At 36.0% G+C, this 18,966-nt stretch overlaps 5 protein-coding genes and 1 long non-coding RNA gene across 9 annotated transcripts; 4 read left to right on the top strand and 2 right to left on the bottom strand.

Moving 5' to 3' along the window:
* The first annotated feature begins 1,355 nt into the window (after window positions 1-1,355).
* LOC130732704 (uncharacterized) lies at window positions 1,356-6,018 on the top strand. 2 transcript variants are annotated; one of them, XR_009017108.1, is made up of 9 exons: window positions 1,356-2,385; window positions 2,487-2,565; window positions 2,688-2,736; window positions 3,361-3,516; window positions 3,643-3,782; window positions 4,525-4,573; window positions 4,742-4,826; window positions 5,359-5,463; window positions 5,758-6,018. It is a non-coding gene; the product is annotated as an uncharacterized LOC130732704 (long non-coding RNA). The 2 variants fall into 2 exon arrangements; XR_009017107.1 differs by having other exon boundaries at window positions 1,356-2,565.
* A 651-nt stretch (window positions 6,019-6,669) lies between these two features.
* Window positions 6,670-7,768, top strand: LOC130726103 (uncharacterized). The gene is made up of 3 exons (XM_057577335.1): window positions 6,670-6,864; window positions 6,958-7,375; window positions 7,449-7,768. Exons 1-3 carry the CDS (start codon window positions 6,670-6,672, stop codon window positions 7,766-7,768), a joined length of 933 nt encoding a protein of 310 aa, XP_057433318.1.
* A 686-nt stretch (window positions 7,769-8,454) lies between these two features.
* LOC130730859 (MATH domain and coiled-coil domain-containing protein At3g58270-like) lies at window positions 8,455-10,580 on the top strand. 2 transcript variants are annotated; one of them, XM_057582995.1, is made up of 3 exons: window positions 8,455-8,736; window positions 8,932-9,086; window positions 9,476-10,580. In XM_057582995.1, exons 2-3 carry the CDS (start codon window positions 8,987-8,989, stop codon window positions 10,276-10,278), a joined length of 903 nt encoding a protein of 300 aa, XP_057438978.1. In that variant the 5' UTR covers window positions 8,455-8,736; window positions 8,932-8,986; the 3' UTR covers window positions 10,279-10,580. The 2 variants fall into 2 exon arrangements, with proteins under 2 accessions (XP_057438978.1, XP_057438977.1); XM_057582994.1 differs by having other exon boundaries at window positions 8,455-8,746.
* A 1,151-nt stretch (window positions 10,581-11,731) lies between these two features.
* LOC130730861 (40S ribosomal protein S15a-5-like) lies at window positions 11,732-12,706 on the bottom strand. Its single transcript, XM_057582997.1, has 3 exons — window positions 12,503-12,706; window positions 12,257-12,417; window positions 11,732-12,082 (listed from the first exon to the last, which is right to left on the bottom strand). The coding sequence occupies exons 1-3, from the start codon at window positions 12,630-12,632 to the stop codon at window positions 11,984-11,986; spliced, it is 390 nt and encodes a 129-aa protein (XP_057438980.1). The 5' UTR covers window positions 12,633-12,706; the 3' UTR covers window positions 11,732-11,983.
* A 2,236-nt stretch (window positions 12,707-14,942) lies between these two features.
* Window positions 14,943-15,894, top strand: LOC130730860 (uncharacterized). The gene has a single exon (XM_057582996.1). The coding sequence runs from the start codon at window positions 15,013-15,015 to the stop codon at window positions 15,772-15,774; it is 762 nt and encodes a 253-aa protein (XP_057438979.1). The 5' UTR covers window positions 14,943-15,012; the 3' UTR covers window positions 15,775-15,894.
* A 99-nt stretch (window positions 15,895-15,993) lies between these two features.
* Window positions 15,994-18,922, bottom strand: LOC130730858 (uncharacterized). 2 transcript variants are annotated; one of them, XM_057582992.1, is made up of 9 exons: window positions 18,476-18,922; window positions 18,200-18,400; window positions 17,958-18,093; window positions 17,575-17,645; window positions 17,270-17,297; window positions 17,085-17,167; window positions 16,882-16,994; window positions 16,524-16,623; window positions 15,994-16,239 (listed from the first exon to the last, which is right to left on the bottom strand). In XM_057582992.1, exons 1-9 carry the CDS (start codon window positions 18,588-18,590, stop codon window positions 16,145-16,147), a joined length of 942 nt encoding a protein of 313 aa, XP_057438975.1. In that variant the 5' UTR covers window positions 18,591-18,922; the 3' UTR covers window positions 15,994-16,144. The 2 variants fall into 2 exon arrangements, with proteins under 2 accessions (XP_057438975.1, XP_057438976.1); XM_057582993.1 differs by lacking the exons at window positions 15,994-16,239; window positions 16,524-16,623 and adding an exon at window positions 16,631-16,761.
* Between the last annotated feature and the right edge of the window lie 44 nt (window positions 18,923-18,966).

The raw sequence follows: 18,966 nt of genomic DNA, 5'->3' as shown, positions 1-18,966 counted from the left end.
ATTCACGAAAAACAGTGTGTATACTAAGTCTTGTTGGCAAGATCTATCTAGTTCCAAATATACCTGATGTTCTTCCATTTTATAAATTCTATTTGATCAAAGTATAGAGACCTCTTGGATTATCAAATGAATTTTGAATAGAGAAATAAACCCAATATCTATATATATTAGAAAAGAACAATTTCTAGCATGACGTGTCGCTCTCACAGGCCAAGTTAGTGACGTGTCGCTCCGAGATTAATTCTCACTTAATTATTTACACATCAGCTTTTCCACCTTGGCCCTATTTGCTACATGTTCCATGATTTTTCTTTACCTTATTTCTCCTTAACATTTTTTCACTTCGACATCAACCTTCTACTCTCTGAGGCTCACTCCTTGCAACGTCGCCGTCTCCGTCTCCGTCTCCGTCTACCGCAACCGTCGCCGACAGGTCTATCTCTCTCTCTCTCTCTCCCCTCCCCTATGTCCGAAAACCTTTCATCGATCCGTTGAGGTCTCTAATACCTTATCTGCTGAACCTGATTTGGTTTTTCGTTGAATCAATTCCTTACTATTGAATTTGAGGTCTTTTGAATTTTGGGTAACCTGATTTTGGGTCTTTTCAATTCCTGATTTGGTATCTTTTGCTGAATTGTGGTATCTTTACCACTAATTGATCCATGGATTCTTTAAATTTCTACATTTATTTTTATAAATCTGCAGAACTCAGGAAGTGTTCCCCTTGCAACCTCAAAGCTCAAACCCCTTCCTCCTAAGCCTTATGATCGCAGAGCAACTATTGACATTCCTCTTGATACCTCAAAGGTAGATAAATCAGATTATGAAAATGTCGAAACTATGATGTCATAGTGCTGTTGACCAAATATTCATTCATTATTTCATTTCAAACTTTAGGACATCAAGGCAAAGGAGAAAGAACTTCAAGCCAGAGAAGCTGAATTGAAAAGAAGGGAACAGGTTAGTCATCCTGATCTCCTTTTTTTGCGGTTCTATGTGAGCTGAATATTATATCTTTTGTACTAAGAAAGTAATTTATGATCTCTTGATATTTTGTAGGAGCTAAAACGAAAGGAAGATGCTATAGCCCGAGGTATTTTGAGTTCATCTATACTTCTTGAAGCCAATATGATTTACAGGAATTTGCTTTCAGTTTGGTGGTTTACATTGCGCTTTTTTCGTTTGCAGCTGGAATAGTTATAGAGGAAAAGAATTGGCCTCCTTTTTTCCCCATCATTCATCATGAAATTTCAAACGAAATACCATTGCATCTTCAAAGGATCCAGTATGTTGTGTTTACAACATGGTTAGGTATATTGAAGTTCCTCTTTTTTTCAAATGATTTGTAAGTCTTGATCTTGATAAATCTCATGCTAAAAGGAGTTTTGTTTTGATAAATTTCTATTTGTGATGTCGTGGCTAATGTTTTCCCTTATACTATCTATGTTTCAACCCCTGGATAACTTCTGTTAAATTTTTATATTTTGATTTTTATGCAGTGGGTTGACTAATTCAAATTACACAGCTCAGCCAGTTGTATGAGAAATACAAATCAAAAGTTTTGTTTTCTGTTCTGTGTCCTTACTCCTTATGCAACTCAAGTTCTGAATTGCATATCACTAATAAGGCACAATGCTTGCTACTAATTTTTAATATTTTATAGCAATTTTGTTCTCATATCATTTTATTTGGTTCTTCTCATGTTTTCAAGGTTTAGGATGTGTAATGTTGCAAAATAATATGATGATAGGGGGCATGTTAAATCAATTATTTGAATTTGAATTCAGTATTTTTCTTCTCTCACATTGTTGAAGCTGATGAGCTTTAACATCAAATGTAGGTTCCATTTGGTGAATAATGGTTCTGGGAGATTTATGGAAAAACTGACAAAGATTTATCTAATAATGGTTCTGGAAGATTTAGGGTAAAACTTGAAGATTATGGTTCTTTGTGTTTTCAAGCAGAAAGGAATATCATGAGGTTATATGCATCCTGATGTTATAAGGCTAAATGCTTGCTGCTCAAGCAGCTGTAAGTCACATGTTAGGATGTAGCAGAAGGGTAAGTTACTTAGGGACTGCTAGGTTAGTTAGGGGTTATTAATGTATTTAGTTAGTACTAGGAGAAGATTAGCTATAAATAGAGGGAGATCAAATTAGAGGGGTGCATTATGTATCAATGTAATAAACAATAAAGCATAACACATTTCAGTAAAAAGAAGAAATTTTGAGGGAGGTGAATTCAATATGGCTGCACCTGTAAGCACCCCTAGGAAAAAAAAATGACCAAACAATTGACTGGAAAAAGGATGATACCCCTTTGCACTTTGCAGCAAGGTTTCTATCTATTTTATATCCATGTAGAGTCAGAAGAGGAGCACAACAGGTATGTAATTTACTAGCCCCTCAGTTTTCAGTTTTTAAAATAAAGTACAATTGGTTGTTTATTTTATTTGCTCATGTTAAAACTCATTTTCTGCTATATAGCTATGGAAGCGATTCAGGGGAGACGACAAGTAACCAGATTTAAAAAGTTTAGAAAACGATTATAATTTCAATAATCTAGGTAAATTTTCCTTCTTTTTAAGTTACCTTTTCTATTCTTGATTGTTGTTTGAACATCTATTCGTAGAACTTGCTTAATATTCATGTGTGTCCTTATTTGTAAATTGGTTATTCTTTTTGCAGCACCTGAGAAGAAGCACCATCTCCCATCTGCTTACAATCGTTTCATGAAGTGAGTTCAGATTTCTGAAGAGATGTGGATTTTTTTGACTTTGTTATTAAACTTTCTCTCTTCTTTAAACTTATCAAGTGAAGAGAGTGGCCATATTTCAAATTTGCTATGTGTATGGAACTGCCTAGATTCTGTGGCTTCCTTGACTGCATATAATCCAATTTCACTTGATTTACCATTTGCAAGCACTCAAATCCATGTTCTCTCCACAGCAACACATTGTTGTTGCTTTTATGTTTTCTTGCTTTGCAATGTGAGCTGACAGAAAAGTATAACACTGCTTGATTCCACTAGCATGTGCTTTAGTTGCTAATATTTCCCTTAATTTAATGTGTTGTAGAGTTGTAACTAAGATACTATTTTCTACTCTCATATCACTAGGGTTTAGGGTAGGAGGGAAGGAATGGTAAACAATGGATTAGCACCCCTATAGACAGTGAGAGTTCTTTTGTATGTAAAGCTTGATCTATTACTGATATAGTCTCTATATCAGTAGCTGAGAAGGCATTTATAATGTGAATATTCAATAATACTACTAGCCTGATTCGATTTTCCTATCATATACTTTGGTAGCTTAACTGATTTTTCATTTTGTATTTAACTTTGACCTTTCCTTCCTAATAGAGCTGATGCTGCTTGAGCTTAGCTCTTTGTTGTTGGCACAAAGCGCAGGGTGGATCTCTGCAGTGAAGTGTGGTCACTGCAGCAACCTCTCTTTTCACAGCACCAGACCCCCAAATTCTCAAAATCAAAACCATTGACCACATCATCAGTCTCCAGGTTGTTTGTGTCAAAATCTAATGCTTCTTCTTTAGTTTTCTCTTTCTATTTTTCTATCCTGGACTCATATGTACATGTCTTTCATCAAAAGTAATTAGAGTAAGCATATGTTTTTGTTTGAAGCAGGGATTTTACAGTGATGCCAAAAAGGGGCAAGCATCATCTTCATCTTCTTCACCAACTACTTCTAGCGAGTCAGTGTCTCCTAAAGCAACACCATTTGTTGTCAAACGTAACAACCCTATATCTGATCTGCAATAGAAGAGGTTTCTTTTTCTCTTCTCAAACACTGTATCTGATTTTGGTCTTTTATGTTGGTTTCATATATTCAGATTTAGAAGTTTCAATTGCTACTGTAGCTGCTGATATTCAATCACGTGAATAAAATTATAGCTGATATTTGTTTCAGTTATAATGCTAAAAATAAGTGCATAAAATATTTGCTGAAATCGAAAGTTTATGTAGTTTAGAATATTAAATCTATTCTAAAATCTTAAATCTAAAGCAAATAAATTACTATAGATTTGCTGGAAACTAATATAAAATCTATAAATTCGTTTTCCAGCAGATTAGATTTAAAAAGTTCAGAAACAGATTAAATTTGTTTCCAAAATATCAACAAAATCTATTGCTTTTATGTTTTCTTGCTTTGCAATGTGAGCTCACAAAAATATAGCACTGCTTGATTCCACTAGCATGTGCTTTAGTTGCTAATATTTCCCTTAATTTAATGTGCTGTAGAGTTGTAACTAAGATACTATTTTCTACTTTCCTATCACTAGGGTGAATGGTAAACAATGGATTAGCAGCCATAAAGACAGTGAGAGTTCTTTTGTATGTAAAGCTTGATCTATTACTGATAGAGTCCCTATATCAGTAACAGAGAACGCATTTATAATGTGAATATTCAATAATACTACTAGCCTGATTCGATTTTCCTATCAGATACTTTGGTAGCTTAACTGATTTTTCATTTTGTATTTAACTTGGACCTTTCCTTCCTAATAGAGCTGATGCTGCTTGGGCTTATCTCTTTGTTGTTGGCAAAAAGCGCAAGGTGGATCTCTGAAATTTGTGTTAATTCATCACTTTTCAGCAACCAATTTTATATTTGTTCTGAACCAGATCTTGGCACAAATGAGAATTTCATGGTTGAAAATTCTTCCTCATTGACGGATGAAACTATTCCAAAGGGACTAACTACTGGTGCATTCCATCAATGTAGAGAGGTATCGTGCTTCAACTCTGTTAAGAAAATGGAGGATGGCTCAAATTGATGAGAGCATGAAGCAGTTGGATAGATGTTTCAGGTGAGAAAATGAATCTCAACAAAGATAGGGTTTGCTTTAATTAGTTAAGAAGGCTTTCAATTTATTCCCTTTGTGAATGTTATAAGAAATGAGCTGAAGCAATTTAATTCTGATTAACTTGAATCAGAAATGAGCTGAAGCAATTTTCTTTCAGTACAGCTACTTGAATCACAAGTGAGCTGAATTATTTTCTTTCCTTGGTTTTGTTTGATAATATACCTTTAAAGGTGAAAGGTGATTTCTACTTCAATTGTAGTATTTTTGTTGATTTTACACACTGAGTGGTAGGATTGGCTATGACTATTTAGATGAGACTGATTTTGTGGGTGTGTGAGAGAGTTTGTGTTTTGTTTTTTTTTTTATGTATTTCCAGACAGATTATATATATATATAAATATATATATATGTATACATATATTTCAGATTGTAGTAATCAGATCGCATGAATTTCTATTCTCCTTATATTGTTTGAGTTGCTTGCTGATGTGCCACCTCACATTTATTCATTTGCTGCTGATATACATTCTTGCAGGGTAGGATATGTCCTTGAAGGCTGAACCATTCTATGGTGTGCAAATATATCTTCATTGTGTTTCATTAGTTGAATGCTTTCAGAGAAGAGGTTTCTCAAGTTAAAGTGAGTAATAGACAAGAAGTAAGATCATCCCAAATGGGCACTTAGTATTTTTGAGGTGTTGATTACTCTGATTATAATATAAAAGCTTTGCTGTTTATGGATTACAAAATACTAGGGATTGAGATATAAAATTAATAGATAAGCAACCATTTATCCAATCCAATTTTCTATCTAAAACTATAGGAACTGCTGCATGAACATATCATATGTATTCATGTTTGTTTATGCTTAATGCATGTGTGATTTTTCAATAGTTTCTAATAAGCCTCTGTATTTTGTGTTGTATGATTTCAGCATGTCTGTAGATGTGGCCACAATAAGGGAGTTCTAGCCATAAACATAGAAAGCTCAGATTGGTTTACACGAGGATTTTCACTGCTCCATACAAAAGCATTATTGGCATCAAAAGCGAAATCAGAAAATGAATGATGTTACTACTGTTGAAACTCAGAATTCTAAGTTGGTCTGTGATTGATGCTCATTGTGTCTATCTTTTGCTTTGAATTGCTAAGTTTTTTTCACGTACCATCATGAATATGAAACATAGTAGAGGCATGTGTATTTAGTCTTTCTCTCTCTCTCTCTCTTTCTACGTTTCATCCTTGCTTCCTTGCACCAAGAAGCATGTCTGCTATTTTTTTTTTTGGGTCAAAATAGGTCTATTCTTTTGTGACCAATAAAAGGATACTACATCTCACACCTTAGGTCCATTATTGTAATTGACATAATTTATATATATATATATATATATATATATATATATAATTTAAGTATTTACTATTATTTCAGGAAGCAATAAGGAAGCAATGAACAAAATTCATAACGAGTTGGTCGGTTCACTTACCAGAGAACAAAAGTGTGTATATAAGCAGGTGTTGGATGCGGTCATGTCTAATAAGGGAGGGTTCTTTTTCCTTTACGATTTTGAAGGAACGAGTAAAACTTTTGTGTGGAACACATTGTCTGCTGCAGTGCGATCTGTTGTATTATACTAATGATTGGCTGTTTTTTGGATTTTGACTCATTTTTATCAATCAATGGCTGTGTGGTTTGTTTAGCTTAAAGGGGGTTTTTGGTTCATGTGAACAGGTGGTGGTGGTAGTCGAGGGCGGAGGCAGAGATGTGGAGAAGATGTTGTTTACCCTCTTAAGGTCTCTCTGGAGGACCTTTACCTTGGGGCAGCTAAGAAGCTTTCCCTCTCCATAAATGTCTTATGCTTCAAGTGCAATGGGTGGCTGTTATAAGAATTTTGGTTTTGTTGAAGTTGTCAGGCCTTTCGGGCGTAAGGTTGTCGTGCTGGGAGGGGACTTCAGGCAAATTCTTCCGGTTATTTCAAAGGGAAGCAGGGCTGATATTGTGGGGTCGACCGTCACTTCGTCCTACTTATGGAAATATTGCAAGGTCATGAAACTGACGGTGAACATGAGATTACGGAGCGCCTCATCCTCAATGTCTCCTACAGAGATAAGAGAGTTTACATAATGAATTCTTAAGGTGGGCGACGGAACGATTGACACCATCGACGAGGATGAGACCACGATTGAGATTCCGTCAGATTTGTTGATCGGACAGGGCCCTGATCCTCTTCTTGAGTTGGTCAATTTTGCTTATCCGGACTTAGTGGCGAACTTGGAAAGCGATTCGTACTTCCAGGAAAGGGCGATTCTCGCCCCTACACTCGAGAGCGTCGAGCACGTCAACAACTACATCCTGTCAAAGCTTCCTGGTGTCGAGAGAGAGTACTTGAGCTACGATACCCCGTGTAGGTCGGATGAGGATTCCGAGGTTCACGCGGGGTGGTTAACCTCTGAGTTTTTAAACGACGTTCAGTGCTCGGGAATTCCAAACCACAGACTGATATTGAAAGAAGGGGTTCCGATCATGCTTCTACGAAACATAGACCAAGCCGGCGGTCTGTGTAATGGGACCCGGTTGAGAGTCGCTCATCTTACTCGGTATATAATTGTTGCGACTGTTTTTATCAGGAATCATGCTGGGTAAAACTGAGTACATTCTGAGGATAACCTTAACGCCTTCTGACTCTGGTCTTCCATTCAAGTTCTCTCGAAGGCAGTTTCTGGTGACTTTATGCTTCGCGATGACTATAAACAAGAGTCAGGGCCATTCCCTTTCTCATGTCGGTTTGTACCTTCCGATGCCTGTGTTTACTCATGGACAGCTGTATGTCGCTCTCTCAAGGGTGAAGTCTAGAATAGGACTAAAGGTGCTCATTGTGGACGAGCAAGGGGTGGTTTCCACCTCCACGCGCAATGTTGTGTACAAAAAAGTTTTTGAGAACGTGTGAGCGGAAATTGACGCGCGTAATCGCGCTCACTGCAGAGTAACTTGACGACTGTTTATTATGCACCGTAAAACAGTCCCATTATATGTTTTGGAGAATCTGAGGTTTCGTTAACCAATCTTCTTAATAGTTAATCAGTCGTTAGCTTCGCATTTCAGACGCTTCTATTTCATCTTTGTTTATTAGTTATTTAACTGCATGAGTTTCAAACAAGTGATTCAATTTAAGACTTTTCCGCCACTATGCTCAGCGTATCGGACACTTCAATTTCATCCGTTGTTTAATATATTTTAAATAATCAACGTATTGACTCACGTATAAAAAAAAATGTATCGATTGATGTATCAAATACGACAAATCCGTCCCCTTATATGTTTTGGAGAATTTCAGATTTCGTTAACCAATCTTTTTATTAGTTAAGCAATCGTTTACATCGTATTTCAGACTCTTATATTTCGTCTTTGTTTATTATATTTTAAAAAATCAACGTATTAATTTACGTATAAAATACGACATATGTATTCCCCGTGCATCGCACGGGTAAAAAAACACTAGTATTAGTAAAGAATTAAAGAGTCATGATCGTATCTATCTGGATCGCTTTTGCTCTCTATTAATCTGCTTGAAATTTCCAAGTATTTACGTATGAATTGTATTTACTATTTACTTCCATCCTCACGAAACAAAACAAAGCAGGTTGACTTGACTTCACTTTGATTCTACACCGTGCTTTCCACTACTTCTCTTTTCTTTCAGTTTCTCACATCCATAATCTCTTTTTTTCCCCCTATCTTGAGACTTGAAGTATTTCTTGTTTTCGTTTATTATTTGCTGTGGCCGCTCATAGGTAGCTACAAGAATGGATAATCAGAAGGAAACGAGTACGCATTTTGAGACGTTCACCTGGAGAATTGAAAACTTCTCAAAGCAAAAGACCAAGAATCTACAATCCAAGGCTTTCCGAATCGCAGGTTATAAATGGTACTTGCTAATGAATTTGAAGTCTTCTAAGTTTTTTAATTATGTACTCTTAACTATATGCTTAATAGAAAAGAAAATGTCTTAAAAATGATAGAATATAAGTTTAAAATAAATCTTAACAATTTTTTAATTACTGCTTTGAACATCCTGTTTGTACTTTTCACTGATTATGATAATTATCACAGGCGGATTCTTCTGTATCCATTGAGGAAAAACGTTGACCATTTTTCATTATATTTGATGGTTGCGGATTCTTTACCAGCTTATGGATGGAGCAGAAACACGTATTTCAAGTTGGCTCTGGTTAATCAGTTGGATGGCAACAAGTCTGTTGTAAAGGGTAGTTTCTCTTTTCTCATAATCAAATATGGAATCTAGAAATAACTCGGAGAAGCTTCTTCCCTCAAAGAATTTTAACTTACAAACATACACTTAGTTGTTCTCTTCTCTTTGCTTTTTCTTCCTTTCTTCCCCATTCTTATATTGTATATGATTTTGTCTTGGTATTTGGTAATGATGGTAAAGCCGCTTTGACCATTTGAGTTCTGAACTTCAATGAAGCTATTTATTCAAACATCACATCACATTTTACTATTGTTCAATCTCATCATAATGCCATCAAAGTTTGAGCTGTTGGAATAATTTTATATTATATTTCTGATAATATTTGCATGCTGTATTCTGTAATTCCAAATTTCTGATTCCAGATATAAATTTTGACATTTCCAGAGACTCATCAGAAGTTCAATGGTGGATATCGCAGCTGGGGCTCATCATTCATGAATCTCAGTGACTTCTATGACTCTAAACAAGGCTATCTTGTGAACAACACATGCATCATTGAAGCTCATATTTGTGTTTCCAATGTTAGCGCTATTCAATCTACCAGCTTTAAAAAGGTTACTCCAACCCATGACTCTGAATTAGGTGATCAAGAAACAGAAACATCAGAAGAAAGTGAGACACCTAGTTCCTCAACCTATGGGTCTAGTCAAACGGAACAGGAAGTTCAAGTTTCAGATTTGACTCTGAGAGACCTCCTAGATTTGGAGAATTTAGGAGCAGAAGAAGAAGCTTTTGTTCCACTGTTGGAAGAGGCCTGCACTTGGCACCCTTCCCTGATAAGGAGCCAGAGTAAAAGAACTAGCAGGTTCAAACTATGGGCATTCACATCTTTGGGTCAAGTTCTACATATCCTCAAGACAAGTAAAGTGAAGGATATGAATGAAGATGCCATCAATCACCTTCAAAGTTTGTGGGAGGAGCTTGTTAAGGCTTCTGGATTTGACTTGGCTTGGCTGGAGCCTTATGTTGAATCTGCATTGGGTTTGAAAGAACATTTGGAAAGAACAGTGGCAGTGAATAAGCTGAAGGATAAGGTGGTTGATGTGGAGATTAAAATGAAGAAGCTGAGGGGTGAATTGGCTGCTGCAGAAGCTGAGTTTGAGAGTGCAAGGAGAGACTTGGCTGAGGCAAGAAAAGGTTTCGTAGAGATTGATTTGAATGCTGAGTTGGGTTATGCCATGTTTTAGATTTTAGACAACTTGCAGCTGGCATCATTGCTAACATGCGTTGACACTCTCTTTGAGATAAAAGTGTACAAAACTCATGTTATGGATTAAGATCAAAATCTGTTCACGTTACATTTAACTGGTATCCGAACGCACACTTGTATGTGAGCCTACTTTTCCTGAAGGTTCTCCAAGTTCAATTTCCTTGCAAAATTATGGGGCAAAATACATTTGGTGTCCACTGCAGTGCTGCTGCTAATATCACATGTACTTTGTATGATTCTTCTTGCATCACGGAGATTGGAGATTTTTTTTGCAGATAACTTTGGTTTACTACATTTTTATCACATTAAATCTTGCATGGTGATTGATTCATGCATAAAATTGCCCATAAACTTGTATATTCTAAAACTGAATAAATTCATATCTAAGAACCCGAAAGATATAGCAAAGAAAGGTGTGGTGAAGGTCAAGGTATAGACCATAATCTCCAAAGGACTGTTGAGGAGTAGAACCCGATGGAGGAGGAAATGAAGACGGTTGAGACTGTGAAGTCGGAACACTGAGTGAGATTCACTGATAAACTTTCAGTGAATGCCTCTCTCGTTCTTCTCAAGGAAAGATTCATGAGCAAGCAAAAGTGACACAAGTTCACTCAATGAGGTCATATCTAGACCACGATCAACAACAACAAAGGAGTCAAAATCACTGGACAAAGCTACAAGAACAATCCCAAACAAGTTTCGCATATGAATCAGATCACCGATTGAAGACAATGAATCAACGATAGCTAGAACGACAAAAAACTCAGTGATAGAACAATTTCCTTTAACAATGGAGCGTCGTAGTTTAGTTTGAAGCTGTCGACTTCGTCTGATTGTGAAAAAACTCATGAATTGTGTTCCAAACTTGCAAGGAATGACGACAATTCAGAACTCTGGGAAGAAAAGAAACATCAATGGTGGAAAGGATCCAAGTGCATAACAGAGCATTGCATTGCTCTCACCCAGCATAAAGAGGATTAACCTCATCCTTTTCTCTAACGGTATCAGTGAGATAGCAAGAAGGAAAAGAAGGATCAATGACAAGATACTGGAGCTTATGGCCGCGAATGAGACCTTCAACTTACTGACGCCATTGCAGAAAATTCGTCTCATCCAATTCGATGGAGAGAGGTTGAGAATGAGTGAATTGTACACTCGCCGGAGCATACTTCGTTGTCACCGACGTCTTTGTATGAGGTGGTGAGGGAGCCATGGCCGATCTCACAAGCTCACGATACCATATAAGAAAGTAGAAACAGAGGAAAGAAGTGATGAAAGAATCTGTGTAATTCTCATTAGATGTGAATGATTTACATCACTAGTTATATAGAACAGAGAAAGCTTACAGACAGGGTTGGGGAATAAATGTTTCTAGAATGAAATGTTCTTCTTCTAGCCCAGAACTGCAATTCTTTGTAAAAACAAAAGAGTAACAGTGAATATAACTTACATTATGAACTTAGGTTATCTGATATCTGCTCATGTCAAGTCTATTATTAAACAAAAACAGGACTAATTTCCACAGAGCATGAAACCAATCCATCACACAAATCATGCATGAACTGCTATAAAACTCTACAAGGCCAAAATAGAAAAACAAAACCTCTTTTGCTGAATAAAACATTCCATGATCAAATTCATTCAATTTTTAAGAGGCCAAAATAAATCGGCAGCAATTATTTCTAATGAAAGTAACCAAGAACCTGACCACCCACATTCTTTCTAATGGCCTCTTCATGATCCAAAACACCATCCGGCGTCGAAATCACAACATAACCCCACTGCACACACAGAAACAAAATGGCATTAACAAGATTACCCTTCTCTTTAACTTTCATTTCATTTTTTCGAAACTCAAAATCTTCCATAAAAACAGATACAAACAGCAGCATCCTAGTCCTACAAAACATTACTTCGACCGAACACGAAACAACATTAAGCATTAAAAAACCAACCTGATTAGTTGGAAGAGTATTCAATCTGTAAGCTTCAATATCCCTTGCCTTGAGATCTTGCCTGTATGTGAGGGCCTTGCAGTCATTGATCCTACCTTGTAGCTCAACTGTTATCCTCCCAACTCTATGTGGATCATAGACTTGGAAATTCTTCACATAACCTATCAGAAATCAAACAACATCATCAGCTAAAGTGCTAAACCTACACAGTGAGAATTCATAGATTGGAAGGTGAAATGATCTTACCGCGGTTTTTCATGATTTGGAGAAAAGAAGAGATGACGGTGGAGATGTGGCTGAGCTCCACCGCAGCTTTGCCTCTCTTCTCGGCATTGACCATCGTCCTCAATGCATCGTTCAGAATCCTCCTCCCCATTCTGCACTCTCTCGACACCACAGTAGAGACGAAAACAAGTGATGTGAAGGCAAGGGTTTGAAATCGCAGGCTTGAAGGGCACATTCGACATTCAACGATGGAGGGTGAACCATGTTTCTATGTTTTTTTTAATGGTTTTTTAGTTTGAAAGTTAGTTGTGAAATTTGTAAATTCACTATAGGTAGTAGTAAGACATCTTTTTATCAACATTACCCGGTGGCGATCATTTGTGTTATGGCGTAGGGTTGTGGAGGAAGAGGTGAATGTTTTCTGATGACAACATCTGTCGTGGTGATAGTGGCGACATTGATGACGGCTGTCGGCTATGGGGATACCTTGGTCAAGAAAAAAAAAAAAGTAAAATATAATTTATTAATTTTAATTTAAAGATATTAGTATATTAATAAAAAAATATTAATGTATTAAAGATTTGTAAAATCATATAGAAAGACACCATCTAACTTAGAGCATCTCCAATGCTAGTTCTTATTTCTTAGTTCTTAGCACTATTCATATGGGTCCGTACTGCCACATGTGCTTAAGCAACTCTATGCAGATTTTGCTCCAACCATGAGTTCTTAGTTCTTAGCACTATTCATTTGGTCCCACAATATCATTAAAGTAGTAATATTTTTTACTTTCATATAATTTTGATTTAAATTTAAAGGGTAATTTAATATTTAAATTAAATGAATTGATGAATGAGAGAGAAAAAATTAACTTTTTATGCTAAGAACTCAAAAAGTAAAACATCTTATATAAGAACCTAGTTCTTATTTTTAAGAACTAAGAACTCCACGTCATCTCCTCCAATGGTTAAGAATTCAGTTCTTAGTTCTTAACTCAAAAATAAGAACTAAAAACCTTGCATTGCTCAATCAATCTAATAATGTGTGTGAGAGCTCTCATAAGAATACCTCAAGTTCACGATTGAGGTAGAAGTCATAATTAAATGATGAGAAAAAGTTTGATGTACTGACGGTGTAAAGTTTTTTTACACCGTCAACCAATCAGATTTCAAGGATGTGCCACGTCAATTAATGAAATTAAATGAAAAGAGAGATTTTCTCACATCCTTGAAATCTGATTGGTTGACGGTGTAAAAAAACTTTACACCGTCGGTGCATCAAAATTAAACTCTTAAATGATTGTTGTTCTTTTTTTTTTTTGAAATTTGGGTAAATATGTTAAGGACCTAAAATATCAGATATGAAAAAGGTGTTACATCATTTGAATTCAAATCTAGCGATTAGTCTCATAACTATAAATTTGAGAAACTTAAAAAATAATTGAATCATATTAGATTTTATAAATTAAATTAACAATCAAAGTCACGGACAAGACAAAAATAATTGAATTGATTAAAAAAAAGATTGAATCCTATTTTTTCCTTTGTAAAAAAAAAAACTGAATCCTATTAGGACAAATATAAATCTAAATACAATCAATTAAATGGAATGAAATTAGATAAAATTTAAATCAAACCTGATTCGATGATAAAATAACAAGAATGATTTAAATCAAATCTAATAGATTTGAGTTACCTTACATTTTTTTTTTCTTTTTTCGTTCCTATTATTGGCTCATGTACATAAGCCTGTAGGCAAGTGCTTATTATCTAGCACGTAGCTTAGCTCTGTGGTTCGTAGTTCCCTCAACAGCTACGTTGAGTTGTAGCGGTAATTTCATATTTTTCCACATCTTCATTCTCTTTCTTCATATTTTTCATCATAGTGTTTATCATATTTCTCTCTTTCTCAATCTTACTTTTTTCATCTGTTTATTGTTTATTGTTTCATTGTCCTTCAGTGGTTATACAAATGGCGGATCAACAATCAAGGGCTGATACGTTTGAGAAATTTACGTGGAAAATTGAAAACTTTTCTCACTTGGACTCCAACAAGCTTTACTCTCACACTGTTGTCATTGAAGGCCAACCATGGTATTTGAACGAATTCCCACGATTTATAGCATCGTTGTATCAACTTATATTTCCGCAAAATCAATTCTGACGTAAAGTTTCTTGGCAGGATTTTGACTAAAATTTTCAAACGAGTGTGTTTTGATCTGCTTTGGTTTTGCTTGTAGGAGGATGCTTCTGTTTCCACGTGGGAACAAAGTGAACTACTTATCAATTTATTTGAATGCTGTGAACTCTGATAAATTGCCCTCTGGATGGACCAGAGATGTGAAATTCAAGTTGACTGTATTTAATCAGGCCAATAGCAACATGAGCATCACAAGAGGTATATATTTCACTTTATATTTTCTCTGTTTAATTACTCAATTTCTTTTCTAATTTTACTGGTTTTATGGACACAATTTTTGTTTATTTGCAATTTTTTTTTTGTCTTGATTGAGTTTAGCATGGTTTAAAATTATGTATCCATTCTTCACTCTAGATACATCGAATTTGGCAGAGGCCAAACGCAGGTTCAATGCAACGAAGAGTGAATGGGGTTTCACCTCTTTCATGCCTTTAGATGAACTTCATGATCCTTGCAAAGGGTTTCTTGTGAAAGATACTTGTATTATTGGTGCAGAGATTTCTGTCACTAAGTCAAAACAAGAGAACAAAGTGAATCAAGCTGTTTTAAGCCAATCTGGACACAAGGAACTGGCATTGTTCTCAGCTTTGAGCGGTGATGATGAGCTTGTGGATTTCTTGGGTTTATGCAAAATAGAAAAAGCTTTTGTCCCACTACTAGTGGAAGTGTGTTCTAAGCATTCGTCACTGATTGAGTGCCAAAAGAAGAGAAGTCCTAGGTTTACTGAATGGGCGTTCACGGCTTTGGGAAGAGTTCTGTATTTCCTCAAGACTAGAAAGGTGAAAGATATGAATGAAGCGGTTTGTAAGGATCTTCAAAGTTTATGGGAGGAGCTTGAGACATTTAAGTTTGATCTGAGTTGGCTGAAGCCCCATATTCAATTTGCCTTAAGGATGGAAAGTTATGTGGAGAAAGTAGTGGGGGCGGAGAAGCTGAAGGAGAATGTGGTGGTTTTGGAGATGGAAATGAAGGTGCTTGAAGTCAAGCTGGCAGTTGCTAAGGCGGATCTTGATAGAGTGTCGTATGTCTTGGAAGAAGAAGGCTTCCATGAGATAGATTTGGATGTTGAATTAGGATATGGAATTGGGTGTTGAATTAGGATATCAAAGACTATACACATTATTTTTTTTCCGGTTGCACATTTATTTTAGGTTACAAGTACACATGATTTTTCAATGGCTTGAATGATCTATCTATAATTTTTTTAACATGAAAATGCATATTATGGCCTGATTTTTGGATTAAAAGCTTCATGACGTGATGAATGTAATAATGAGACTATATTTTGTTAGGATTTGACTTCTCTAAAGTGATTAAAGAAAGTAATTGTAACCATTGATTAAGATTAATGATTGAGATTGTTATATGTGACGTTTTCATGTCCTGTGTTGTTCTACTGGGAACACAAATGACAACAAAAAGGTAGACCCGATGAAAAACCTAAATCTCCATTGCATCTCATATCTACAATACTCTGTATGATAGTAAACCATCAATCGTCTCAACAACCAACCGGTTCATCCGCACTAAAAGCAGCAAGTATGATCTTGCTTTAGGACCTGAGAAAGCAGACAGCAAAGAAGAAAACAATTGTAGTCAGAAGGACAGCAAGTGTTCTCATAAACCACTGTAATATATTGGCTTCTGTGTGCGGAGTGGCTAATGTATAATTATGGTAAGTTTGCTTGAAAAAAACAACTCCTAATTTCATGTCATAAGGGCAATTAAATGATAGCAAGGAGAGGTTTTGCAATGGGAATGAGTCATAAGCAGTGAACTGAATTTGTTGTCATGAATCGGTTAGAATTAGGAAAAAGAGAAGAGCAAAGATGGCACAACATACCTAATTCTAATGAAGGAATTTCATCTTGACGGAGGAAGTTGCATCCGTCTGTTTTCTTGCTTAGGCTTGAATTGATCTTATCAACAGCAACAAGTAGATCCTAGGAGGTCAAATGCACAAAGAACCACATAAAAAAATGGCGATTAGGCTAGCAAATTTCTTAGGCCTACCTAATTGTTAAGTCAAATTACTCTTCACTCTTGAGTTACATTTTGAAGCTTAACCAAGGGAAGTAACGCTACAAATTTGGTGAATAACAAAATGTCAGAAAAAGGACAATAACTAACAAAGATTAACAGTAAATGTATATCATACTTAAAACGTCTAAAGTAAGATAGAAATGAGTTGAAAACCTCACCTCCCATGATGCTAAACCCTTCATGTAGCCGGGAAGACATTCGAATTCACTGTTATGTATCTTCAACATGGAACTGGCAGCTTCAGCTGACTTTAAGTTCTCCTTGTCCTCCTCTAAATTTTATTTTGAAAATAAATAAATAAATAAAAACTCTGTGTGCTGAAGGTTAAACTCTTGATACAGGAAATAAAATATTCAATTACCATAAGATAAGAGGTTCATCCTTTTGGATGACACCATTTTGTCCAGAACAGGTTGATGCTGCTGCTGCTTAAATTCTTGTACTCTGTTCACCCAAAGCTCAGCGGATGAGAATCATGCAGCAATTATCAATAGAGGTGCAGAACGTCTCATAACAGGCAAATGATATTCACAACTTTTAACTTACTTCTCAGGTTCCCGTGGAGACAAATTATCTGCATGTGCGAATGAAACAAAAGATAGAGGTAAAAATGGAATTAGTAACATGCAATTAACTTGAGAAGCTAAGGCTAGTTACACCTAATTTTCATGCAATCAATAAGATGGTCATATATGGCCTCCAAGACTAGGTTGAAGGACCTCTTTGGAACCTTAAATTAAAACAATACAGAAAGCCATAACATAACATATAGCATACATTACAAAATCCAATATCACAGGAAAAACAAACAAAAAATGGAACATCAAAAGTGGTATTCAGTATTCACTAACCTTCAGATGCTAATGTGGCTAGACATGCATCTGATAGCCCAAGCCTTTTCAAACTCAAAGATTCATCAAGTCTGAAGACAATTAAGGGACATCAAAAGTTTTTAAAGCACAATAATCAACAAAACTTGTCAATCAACTTGAACAGTCAATCATTTTCAGTAATTCAACACACAATTTCCAGGAGAAAAATGTACCAAAACAGATAACAAAGAATGATCAATTGAAAAGGAAATGCATATATGATTTTTACTAGCTATTATCCAGAACTTAACATCACTATAAAAATTGTTCAGAAGCTGAAAATCTTGTTAGTTCAATGCCAGCATTCTAAACCTATGGAACCTGAAGAAAAACCTAAAGTTTTCAAAGTAAGATAAGGATACAGTGCATCTTCTTCGAAACTCTTGAAGCCAGAATCAGCCACCGATAACGATCCATAGAAAGAAGACGCACTATCCGATCGATCTTCCGAACCTTGAGGTCGTATATCCTCAACTTCATCCTCCTCCATCTCAACATCTGGATATAAATCCAGAAAACGAAACAAATTTCAATTTCAACCTAACGAGAACAGATAAATCACGATACAGAAAAGGTAACCGAAATCAAATTTTCCTTGAATTACCGGGAACGTAGCCGTAGCTCTTGAGATGATCTTCGAGTTGAAGCAGATCGGTTTGATTCTTCTTGTACAATTCGTTGCAGTGACCTAGAAGCTCTTCGAGAGATACGGTGCCGAACGACATGGAATCGAGCAGGTCGAGGTCGGTGGTTGCCGTCGATACGCGGCGGTTGAGGCATTGCACGAAGGTTGAAGACGCGGAATCTGTAGAAGAATTTGGAATTTTCTCAGGAAACAAACGGAATAGTGAGTGATTTAGAGAGAGAGGAGCGTACATACCGAGAGGAATAGGTCGTCGATCGATGGATTGTTTGAGGGCTTGAGAAGTGGAGTGAAGGTGGTTGCAGAACGATGCTAAGCCGTTGCAGAAGCTTGAAATTGGATCCTCTGCCATCGTCTTCTTCTTCTTCCTCTATCTCTCTCCGAATTGCATTTGCAAGCACTAGCTCAGTTTTGAACTTTTGATTTTGAACCTTTCATAAGCGGGAACTCGATCAATATTTACCTTTAATTAAATTAACATTATATATTTCAAACAACAAGCGCCTGTAGCTCAGTGGATGGAGCGTCTGTTGGAAATTAACATTATGTTTCATTGACATTGGAAATTTTATCATGTGGTCAAAATTGTATGGTTAGATTATGTATGGATAAACAAAACACTAATGCTTCTGAAAATGCACCTATATTTTGTTTTTTTTTTTCATGCCTGTTTTGCTATTGAAATAAGATTTAATTTTTTAGAGTCCTTTCTAAGATTTTATTATCAT

This window comes from Lotus japonicus, chromosome 1 (assembly GCF_012489685.1).
Source record: "Lotus japonicus ecotype B-129 chromosome 1, LjGifu_v1.2".
In the NCBI taxonomy this organism is placed as follows: Eukaryota; Viridiplantae; Streptophyta; class Magnoliopsida; order Fabales; family Fabaceae; genus Lotus; species Lotus japonicus.
Note: the sequence above shows the minus strand (reverse complement) of the source record. Positions and strands in the feature narration are given on the sequence as shown.

Excerpts from the sequence above, each read along its gene's own strand:
- LOC130726103 (XM_057577335.1), top strand. The coding sequence starts at position 6,670 with ATGTCTTATGCTTCAAGTGCAATGGGTGGCTGTTATAAGAATTTTGGT. Across the intron at positions 6,865-6,957 it reads ACTTATGGAAATATTGCAAG|GTGGGCGACGGAACGATTGA; the intron begins GTCATGAAACTG and ends TGAATTCTTAAG. Across the intron at positions 7,376-7,448 it reads AAACATAGACCAAGCCGGCG|GAATCATGCTGGGTAAAACT; the intron begins GTCTGTGTAATG and ends TGTTTTTATCAG.
- LOC130730861 (XM_057582997.1), bottom strand. The coding sequence starts at position 12,632 with ATGGGGAGGAGGATTCTGAACGATGCATTGAGGACGATGGTCAATGCC. Across the intron at positions 12,418-12,502 it reads CCAAATCATGAAAAACCGCG|GTTATGTGAAGAATTTCCAA; the intron begins GTAAGATCATTT and ends GATTTCTGATAG. Across the intron at positions 12,083-12,256 it reads ATACTCTTCCAACTAATCAG|TGGGGTTATGTTGTGATTTC; the intron begins GTTGGTTTTTTA and ends CTGTGTGTGCAG.
- LOC130730858 (XM_057582992.1), bottom strand. The coding sequence starts at position 18,590 with ATGGCAGAGGATCCAATTTCAAGCTTCTGCAACGGCTTAGCATCGTTC. Across the intron at positions 16,624-16,881 it reads AGGGTTTAGCATCATGGGAG|GATCTACTTGTTGCTGTTGA; the intron begins GTGAGGTTTTCA and ends TTGACCTCCTAG. Across the intron at positions 16,240-16,523 it reads AATTCCTTCATTAGAATTAG|GTCCTAAAGCAAGATCATAC; the intron begins GTATGTTGTGCC and ends CTGCTTTCTCAG.
- LOC130730860 (XM_057582996.1), top strand. The coding sequence starts at position 15,013 with ATGTATCCATTCTTCACTCTAGATACATCGAATTTGGCAGAGGCCAAA.
- LOC130730859 (XM_057582994.1), top strand. The coding sequence starts at position 8,625 with ATGGATAATCAGAAGGAAACGAGTACGCATTTTGAGACGTTCACCTGG. Across the intron at positions 8,747-8,931 it reads CGAATCGCAGGTTATAAATG|GCGGATTCTTCTGTATCCAT; the intron begins GTACTTGCTAAT and ends TAATTATCACAG. Across the intron at positions 9,087-9,475 it reads CAACAAGTCTGTTGTAAAGG|AGACTCATCAGAAGTTCAAT; the intron begins GTAGTTTCTCTT and ends TGACATTTCCAG.